The following is a 9,850-nucleotide window of genomic DNA, read 5'->3' as shown; positions in this document are numbered from 1 at the left end:
AGCTGGAGGGATTGTTGGATGTTCAGGGGCAAAGAGTGAAAGCCTGCCTCAAAGAAAACAAGAATTTTAGGACGACGACAGCAGAGCACTAAAAGATGGCTGCTGCTTTTCTAGGCCCTCAGATCTTTGTCGCTACATAGACAGCACACTCATACAAGTGACCCTGTGTGTAACTTGGCCTGTGAGCTCCTGCCCATTGGGCTGCCGTGAGAGAGAGGCATACCTCTGGCCTTCCGTCCACCCCCACCTTCTCTCTGAAGCTAAAAGTCCAGTGCAGGTGATGGAAACATCATTCGGGAGGCTAAAAATACAGATGAGTGCGTCTAGGTCATGGTGCTTAAGGGCTCAAGGTCTTTTGCTCAGTTATGTGATGTTGGCCTCCAGCGGGGAGTAGCCCCAGACGCTCATTTCAATGCTTTGCATGCCTGGGGAGTGTCGGAGCCTTATTGCATGGAAAGAATGAAGACATTCATGGCAGCCCCTTGCCTTCAGGAAGATGCTGACATCTGAGTCTCTTTGCCTGCTTACACTTTGCAGTCGGTCCCTTTCCTCCTCCTGGGGGGCCCACCTAAGCTCTGGAGGAGTTTGGGTCAGTCTAGCGTTTAAAGTACTGGTTGGAATGATGTCTGCTCTGAAGACTGTCACGGGGAAGCCAGGCACAACATGAGGGTGTCTGGTCCCCTAGAGATTTTACTTGCTAGGCAGAGAAGCACACATCTTTAAGCCCAGCACTCCGGAGGCAGAGGCAGGCAGTCTTCTGTTTGAAGACAGCCTGTCCTACCACAGGAAGTACCATGCTATCAAGGACTACATAGGGAGTCACCGCTTTGACAAAAAAAAAATGCCTAAGTACTACTTATGATCATGTGATCATATTCCACAGAATTCCTTTCCCAAGTCTTGTGAAACGCCCCCATGAGGACCAATAAGTTGGTTCCTAAAAGAAAGGCACATACCACCAAGCCTAATTTGATCACACTTGAGGTCGATTACTGGGACCCACAGGGCAGAAAGAGAAAACTGACTCCTGCGAACTGTCCTTTGACCTCCACATTCAAGCCTTTGCACACATGGGCACACAAATACAGAAAGACACACAAAATTAATAATGTAATTTTAGGCACACACATGTGAAAGAGATTGGGACTATAGATCGCTTGGTGGAGTGCTTGTCCTGCATGCCTGAGGTTGTGGGTTCCATACCCAGCACTGGCTGTGCTACACAAGACTGGAATCCCAGCACTTGGGAGGTAGAGCAAGCATCTAGGAGGCTTAAAGGCCAGCCTGTGATACAAAGCCCTGTCTCACCCAAACCCTATCACGAACAAATAATCCTCTCTATCCCTGTCTGTCTGTCTGTCTGTCCATCTGTCTGTCTGCCCGCCTGCCTCTCTGGATCAAGCACATGCCCTCCATTTTCCTCTGGACTTTGGCTCATCACTGTGTTAGCTACTGATCCTGTCTCTCCAGGTTCCCAGCTCAGGAATCTGGCAATGGGAAATTCAAGAGAGTCAGGCTTTCACTGTTTTGATGGAGTAAGAGAAAAAGAATCTGGCCCTGGGTACGAAGAGAATCTGGTCTGTGGGTACGTTTGGGTGAAAATGAGGAAATGGAGTCACCTTGAATTTAAAGTCAGGTGGCAAGTGGAAATTTTCTGTCAGGTAGATGGAACATGAGTTACTATCCCAGGTCCAAGGCCTATGATTGGTGAATATTCAGCGCAGGTGTTCTAACCCGCTGCCCCACAGCTCAGGACTCTCCACGTTCTTTCTCCAAAGTTTTTCTGTCCCTTCGAACCACAAACCTCAGCTGTGTCCCCACATGGGTGTGGGAGTTTGCTGCTTCTGGGCCAGAATAAAAACAACGGAGGAGACAAGGGAGGAGAATGCCACTGTAGCTCGAAGGGTGGAGCCAGAAAGGAAGAGGACAAGAATTCATAAAAGCAGGCTCACTTTCTTCTTGATTAGCTGATCATCCAGAAAGAAAATCAGAGCGAGAAAAACTAAAGAGGAGAAAGACAGATTACAGGAGCTAAAAATACTAGGAAGAAAGCTTGGCTGAGCATCAGAGGAGGACAGATGTGTTTCCAAGTAGCGGCATGAGCTTGCATATGTCAAGGAGCTCAGCTCCAAACATGTGGGAAGCAAGGGCTATTTAGACTGAGCTCAGCAGAATACCATAAAAAAAAATATATTCACAGAGCTGGGTAGCGGTCACGCACGCCTTTGATCACAGCACTCGGGAGGCAGAGGCAGGTGGATTGCTGAGTTCTAGGCCAACCTGGTCTGTAGAATGAGTTCCAGGATAGCCAGAGCTAAAACAGAAAAACCCTGTCTCAAACAAAACAAAACAAAACAAAACAAAACAAATAAACAAAAACTGTTCCTAGAGCATGACACACAGGAACAGGCAATGTGGACATGCTCCTCCCTTCTCCCAAACTCTCCCACCCAAGCCCTAACCAGCCCTAAGTCTACTTAGATTCCTTTAGATCAAACCAGGTGTGCCAGGGTGGTATTGCATGAAATTGATCTCACTGCCCAGACTGAATGATGACACCAAAGATCAAAAGCCTCCCGTGGCTTCAGGAGCCTAGACCAAACAGTACCTGAAGCCTGACTTCCTTATTCTAAACAGCGTTTGAGGCAAGAATCTCTGAAGAGCCTACTCTCCTTACTGTGTCTACAGGTGCCCCTTTCCCCTGCCATTTAACAAAAGAATTTTCCAGAAATGTAGTAGTCCAGAAAATTCCGAAATCAGGTGAAAACGAATCAAGAAAGGAGATGCTGTGGAGCTGGGGTTAGAGCTCAGTGGTGGAGCACTTTCCTAGCTGTGGGAGGCCACAAGAGAGAAAGTGAGAGCCATCGAGAGAAAGAGCAAGAGAGGGAGCAAGAGATGAGACGGGGCAGGGGTGAGGGTGGGGGGATGCTTTGATACCAAAGCTGCATCAGGTTTTGTTTTGTTTTGTTTTTAACTTTAAAGAGGCCCATTGTTTGGTTTTATAAGCCAAATTGATTTATATGAAACCTGAGCTGAAGATTATACCAAATGTTGGATCATGCCACTTAAGACTGTGGGCTGCAGGGACCAGAGAGAGGGGTTGATAAACAAATTATTAATATTAATAAAAGCATTATCTACTTTCTATTTAAGTTTCAAAAACATTTATTGTGTTTGTATGTATGCGTGCTAGAATGTTTATGGAGGTCAGGGAATACTTGAAGATGTTGGTTTTCTCTTTCCCCTATGTGGCATCTGGGGGTCAAGCTCAGGTCACCAGGCATAGTGACAAGCACTTTACTTGCTGAGACATCTCAATGGCCCTATTGTGTACTTTAAAATTTACTTTATTATTGGGCTGGAGAGATGGCTCAATGGTTAAGAGCACTGTCTGCTCTTCCTAAACGACCTAAGTTCAACTCCCAGCACCCACATGGCAGCTCACAACTGTCTGTAACTCCAGTTCCAAGAGATTTGACACCTTCACACTGATACACATAAAATAAGAAAAATTTACATTATTGTTGCTATTGTGTGTATGTGTATGTATGTATGAATGTATGTATGTATGTATGTATGTGATATGTTCGTGTGGTTGTGCGTGCCATAGCACACACATAGGGATCAGACAACTTTGCAGAGTTGGTTTAACCCTTTGTGTGGGTTCTGGAAATTGAACTGGGGTCACCAGGTTTGCACTGACAGGTAGGCAGCAGGCACCTTCACTCACTCATTCATTCATCCTGGTGACTCTTACGTATTTTCTTTTTTAAAAGGTTTTATTTGAAGGTAGGTGTGGTGTTGCATGACTTTAATCCCAGCACTGGGGAGGCAGAGGCAGGTGGATCTCCGTGAGTTTGAGGCCAGCCTGGTCTACAGATGAGTTCCAGGAACGGCTTAAGGCTACATGGTGAGAGACCTTGAAAAAAAAATAGAAAAAGAAGAAGGAAAAGGAGAAGGAAGGAAAGAAAGAGAAAAGTATTTGTACTTTTATTTATGTACACACTTTGTGTGAATGCATGCCACGTGCTGTGTGGTGCCTATGGAGGCCAGAGGAAAACACTGGATTTCACAGAGTCACAAGTGTTTGTGAGCTGCTGGGAACCAAACTCAGGTCTTCCAGGTCTATCTGGCAGAACAGGAAGTGCTCTTAACTGCTGAGCCAACTCTGAGCCCTCTTGCTAGCTACTCTCTCTCAATTCAATCCGTGTCACCTGAAGACAAAATACCATGCTTCTTCCTTGAGAATCCTAGAGCAAGAACGTTACATATCTGGAACCAATTCCGTGGGCAGCGGTGCCTGGAACTCATTCTGCATTGTTCCACTTCATTCTCATGGTTTACCTTTTGGAGATGATGTTGCTATCTGTCTCTCAGGGAGGAGAAAATTCCAGTTCAGAGATTTGCATTTGCTTGCCTGCTGAGTGATGGATCTGGGACACCAGCTTAGAACAGTTCCTGAGTCTAGGGAAAGTCTTCTGACAATGGAATTAGACCTGGGCCCAGGGCTGGTAGAAAGATGGAGTGGCCAGGGAAGAGAGTTACTGTTGTCACTGTGAGAGACAACTGTGAGTTTCCAGATCAAGCTATGTAACCTTTCGCTGGGTCTATTAGCCATAGGACCTGGGGCATTATTCTTGAGCAACTTGTGCCTTGGTTTCTTCATTTGTAAACTAGGGGTTTATACAGTCACCCACATGATTGTTGGCAGCTTCATGATACAAGCTTCAAAAGTATCTGGCCTTCAGTAAGTATTCAATAAATACTGATTTTATTGATGCAGGAGAAATAACACAAGTGACGTTACTAAGGGTTGGGTTAAGAAGGATGAGGTGTACCTTAGGGTGTAGCCAACTGAAGTAAGCCATGCTGAGCAGAGAGAAGGAACTGAGTCAAATCTGAAGAGTTGCAGGGCTGGAGAGCGCCTGCTATTCCAGTGAATCAGAGTTTGGTTCCTAGCACCCACATGGTGGCTCACAGCTGCCTAGAACTCTAGTTCCAAGGGATCTGGCAACTTCCTCTGGCCTTTATGGCCACTTTCATATGTATGCACATACACACAAATAATAAATCTTTAAAATAAATGCTATTAAAATATGAAGAGTAGGGCTGGGGATGGAGATCAGTGATAAAGTGCCTTCCTAGCATGCTTGAGGTCCAAGGTTCAAATGCCTGGCATGGGGGGGGGGGGGGAGGAGGAAAGGAGGAACAGGGAGAGAGGAAGAGGGGAAGGAGAGAGGGAAGGAGGGAGGGAGAGAAAGAGTTTGTTTTAAGAGCTATCCATGTGGATGGCTATGTGCCAGAAGGTTCAGTGTTCCTCAAAACCAGGCTGTGTCTCTCCATCTTTGAATGGCAAGACCAACATGGTAAATATGGTGGGTAAGTGTCTGGAAGAAAGGAGGAGGTGAGACAACCACACTTGTGATGGGGAAGGATGCTGGGCATGGTGGCACATGCCTGTAATCCCAGTACTGATCCCAGGCTGAGGCATGAGAGTCATGAGTTCTGGAACACAGTCTAGGTGGCTTTGAATAAGGAGACTGCTGGGAATGGAAGGGAGGGGAGGAAAGGGAAGGGAAGGAAAACAGAATGATTCTTCCTCGTCCCTGCCTACTCTCCACCAAGCAGTCAAAGGCAAACGGTAACTGTCTGGCGACCTACAGACATGCTGCCATTTCTCTAGGATTCACTGCTTTGGAAAGATGTTTGCTTGTCTGGTTTTAGATATTTGCAAACTCTTCCCAAAGACAACCCTTTTCCAATGCCCTGCTCTAAAACTGACCCACCTCTTGGGAGGTGAAGCCAGAGTTTGCTGCTGAATGGGCGTCATTGTCTTCCCAAGTGTCTGTGGGTCCAGATGCCACGGGCCTGCGGGGGGGGGGTGGTGGCTCTACCCCAGGGCAGCCTGTGTTGTGGTCAGCCTGCCAGCTTTGAATCACTCCAGGGACAACAGCTGAAATTTCAAACAGGCAACACATGGCGATTCCAGGAGTCTCTGCCAGACTCACACTTTGTTTTTCCATCATTTCACTTCCCTCCCACTCTGGAAGGAGCCTCCTTTGGCATTTTGTGTATGAAAAAAATCAAAACCACCAACAGGACCAGCACCTGATAAGGAGTGAGGCATTGCCCAAGAGTTCCCAGGAAGAGGCAGTCTTTGTTCTCATTTCCAGGCCTTTACCATGCTAACAGCTCTAATTACTGCATTTGCCATGGGATGTAAAATAATACCACATTCCAGAAACCATGTCATGTCTTTGGGCAAGAGACATAGGGAGAGGTGCTCAGGTCTGCAGGAACGTGTTCTTTCATTTCTGGTCCCCTAGCCTTGGCAGCTATTTTGATAATTTAACAGTACCCTCTTTATGTGCATGGAGAAGGGTACCCATGCAGACATAAAGGATGGATTTTGACATCTGCACCCACATTATCTGGTTTGCATGCCTGGTGGTATTTTATGCAAAGCGTGTTTCCTATAAACATAAGATTGTTTTTCTCAAGACTTTTAGGGTAAATGAAGACTCTAGACATTTCTGAGTTTTTTCTAACACCGAACCATAAAATCTGATGATGTAATAGCTGCCTACGCCCACCTCACAACCCAAAGTGACATCACAAATATTGGAGTGAATAGATCAAACTGCCCACATGCCAGCCATAATCTAAACAGACAGCATTTTGCCCCAGATGAGAAAGGTGACTAACTAGAAATATGAAAGCAAAGAACACACAATTGGGGGGGTGTAAAATACAGATTTCTTCCTCCTACTAAGGTAGCTAAAATAGGGAGGCAGAGTCAGATGGATCTTTGTGAGGCCAGCCTGGTCTATAAAGCGAGTCCAGGAGAGCCAAGGCTACACAGAGAAAATCTGTCTTAAAAAAAAAAAAGTAGCTAAAATATTTAGGCAACTGAAATAGGGCAATTTTATTTAAACATATTTCTTATGTGTATGTATATGGGCCCGACATGTACACTACATATATACAGAAGCCCAAGGAGACCAGAAAAAGGCATCCGAGGCTCCAGACTTGGAGTTGCAGGCGGCTTGTGAGCCTCTGTGTGGGTGCTGGGAAACCTGTCCTCTGGAATAGCAGCCAGCTAGCTCTCGACTGCTGAGCTTTCTAGTCCCTGATCATATTTTTATAGGTGACATTTCTTAAAAAGCCAGGTTTCTTTATGTGATTAAATCCATCTAAATTGTTCTCAGTCCCATGAAGCATGCTTTGGCCTTTATGCACCTCAGAGTTTATTTCCCTACCGAGTGGCTTTTATCTGGTTCTTGTTACTGGGTTAGAAGGCACAGTCACGGTCCAGCAGGACTTACCCGGTTATCATTTGTCTTTGAATGTGTATGAGTTGTGACCAGCTTATCCATCTTGCAAGATGGTCGGTCCTATTCCTTTCCTGCCTGCTGTTAATTCATCTTTCCAGCAAACTGTCTCATGTTTCTACGGAGCTCTTCCTGACTCCTGCTTCCTGTCCCAGTATGCTGTGTTCTTTAAGATCTTCATGACCTTTTAAAGTTCACATCTTTCCCTTACTTGGTATGAAAAAAAAAACATCTAGATAAGCAGGAGGCACAAAACCTAGCAAGATTTCTAAGATCAGAGTTAAAAAATCATTTCCCCTTTAGACCCCAGCCTCCCTACCTATGGATTCTTGACAATCCATCTCACTGAACACCAGGCTGCAGGACTGCTATGTGCTCCCAGCAACACCCATGCAGTCAGGATGGGTGCAATGCAGACCAGTGCCCCGCACCAGGTGCCACCTCTTGCTGGGAAGTGTCAGGTAAAAGCGCCAGGCAATTAACAGGTAAATGCCATGGTATGCCTTCCAAGCTTAGAGAAGCAAAATCCTTCAAAGGACTGAAGCCCAGGGATAGCACAATGTTGAAAGGTACAGAGACACAACAGGAAATGCCAAGAGCAAGTGGCCAGAAGGCCTGCAGGTGGCATCAGAGAGGTAACCAATGGCCAGTGGTGATGAGATGGGTGTGTGTTGGGGGTCGGGGGGTGGGGAAGGAAAAGCTAAAGCTAGAGATTTCACTATCCAGGTGATGAAAATCCTAAAGCTAAAGACAGGTTTGGGGTGGAAGGATCCCTGCAATAGAGGGATAGAACACCAGATCTAGTTCCGGGATTTAGGGCTCATCCTATGCTAGGTTCTGCAGGATGACTTTATACAAAAGGAAGTTGACAGGAGGGAAAATAAAGGTGAAGATGGACAGTATGTGCCTACGCATACACACCTTAAGCCTGTGAACTTGTACTCACTCACAGAACTTGGCAGCCGGAGGCCTGATTTTATTAATCCAGTTCTGTCGCTATATAGTGGCCAGCAGAGCTCAAGAGAATGTCTTAGAAATTGACTGGTTGTCAGCGTTCAAATCCCAACTCTGACCTCTTGTGTGTCTTGACTTTATCATATAAAATGATAGAGGACCTTCTCTCACAGAGTTCCGTGAAGAGTAAATGAATTAATACATGCAAAGGCCCTCTGAATGGGTTGGCAGAGTGATTAATTAGGAACTTGCTTAGTATGCAATAGATGTCAGCTATCGTTATGAACTTCCTAAGCTTTGTGGCCTTGGGCAAACCCATTGTAATTTCCCAGCTTTTAAATCCATCTCTGCTGACTCTGCAGGGTTCTCCGGAACACACAGTGCCATATGTGAAGGTATTCAGTAACAAGACTGCTAGGCAACAATGTTGGTTGTTGCTGTAGTGAAGACTGAGACACAAATCCCCCATCATTATTCTGAGCTCCCTTCTCAAGTTTTAACTTTGACATCTCTGCTTTCTTCTTGGCCTGAGTAAAGAAAGTTCAAAGGAGAAAACAGGAACAGTCAGCCAAGATCTTGAGGACAGATAACGTCAAACATGCAGCAGCTCCCAAGTGTTGTCTAGGGACAGTGGGATGACAGCCTGGAAGAACTGGACACTGCTTCCTGAAACCCAAGAGGGACAGCAGTTGGAGGTCATGCCAACCATCCACGGCATCCTCACCAAGGGTTACAAGGCTCTGCACCACACTGTGGTAGAGCCCATGCTGTGAGATCCTTCTGGAATCCCCAAGAGGTACAGCTAGGGGCCAGGCAAGGCCATTAAACAAAAGCTCTGGGAAGCTTTTCACAGTCAGCTGCCACAGGGGGGAGCTGGGACCTGGAGCTGGGCAGGGAGTGTGGCTGCTATCACTGAAGAGTGGCCCAAGCTCGGATGAAAACAGGAACTCATAGGATTGTAGCGTCCTCTGCAACGTGTCTGAAAAATAAAGTGTACCTTTCACCTAATCTCAAGAGTGCTTTGCAAATTAGTGACTACCCTCCCAGAGAAAAGAGACAGTCTCCAGTCTTTCTTTCGAGACAGGATCTCTACATAGATCTGGCTGTAGAACTATGTAAGACCAAGCTGGCCTTGAACTCAGGGATCTACTTGTCTTTGCCTCCCAAACACTGAGCTACTGTGCCCAGTTGGTTTTCTGGGTACAGAGTAGGGCAGGGCAAGGCAGATACGGGGGGAGGGGGGGCGGGGGGCGGGGTTTGAACCTAGAGCCTTGATTGTTGGCAGGGTTTCATTAAATTGCACAGACTGGCCTTGGATGCCCTCTGTAATCCAGGCTGCCCTGGAAGTTGTGTTCTCCCTGCTTCAGGTTCCTGCCACACTCTGTTACTCAAGGATTTAGCCCAAATTCCAGCCAATACACTGATGACTGGAAATGCCTAACTTGGACTGTTAACAGGGGTCCTCTAACAGGACAGAACTCAGAGCACTGACCCACGTAAAGCAGCAGGCTCTAGACTTTAGGGACTACAGCAATGACCACATGTAACACATACTTGATAAAATT

General features: G+C 46.4%; 1 protein-coding gene across 1 annotated transcript; it reads left to right on the top strand.

The window, feature by feature from the left end:
* The first annotated feature begins 5,363 nt into the window (after positions 1-5,363).
* Positions 5,364-9,223, top strand: CUNH22orf31 (chromosome unknown C22orf31 homolog). The gene is given in 4 exon segments (XM_055624049.1): positions 5,364-5,379; positions 7,635-7,663; positions 7,665-7,792; positions 8,818-9,223. Coding segments are annotated over 4 exon segments (579 nt in total).
* Positions 9,224-9,850: the final 627 nt, after the last annotated feature.

This window comes from Psammomys obesus, unplaced genomic scaffold, assembly GCF_907164565.1.
Source record: "Psammomys obesus unplaced genomic scaffold, mPsaObe1.curated_primary_1811, whole genome shotgun sequence".
Taxonomy (NCBI): domain Eukaryota; kingdom Metazoa; phylum Chordata; class Mammalia; order Rodentia; family Muridae; genus Psammomys; species Psammomys obesus.
Note: the sequence above shows the minus strand (reverse complement) of the source record. Positions and strands in the feature narration are given on the sequence as shown.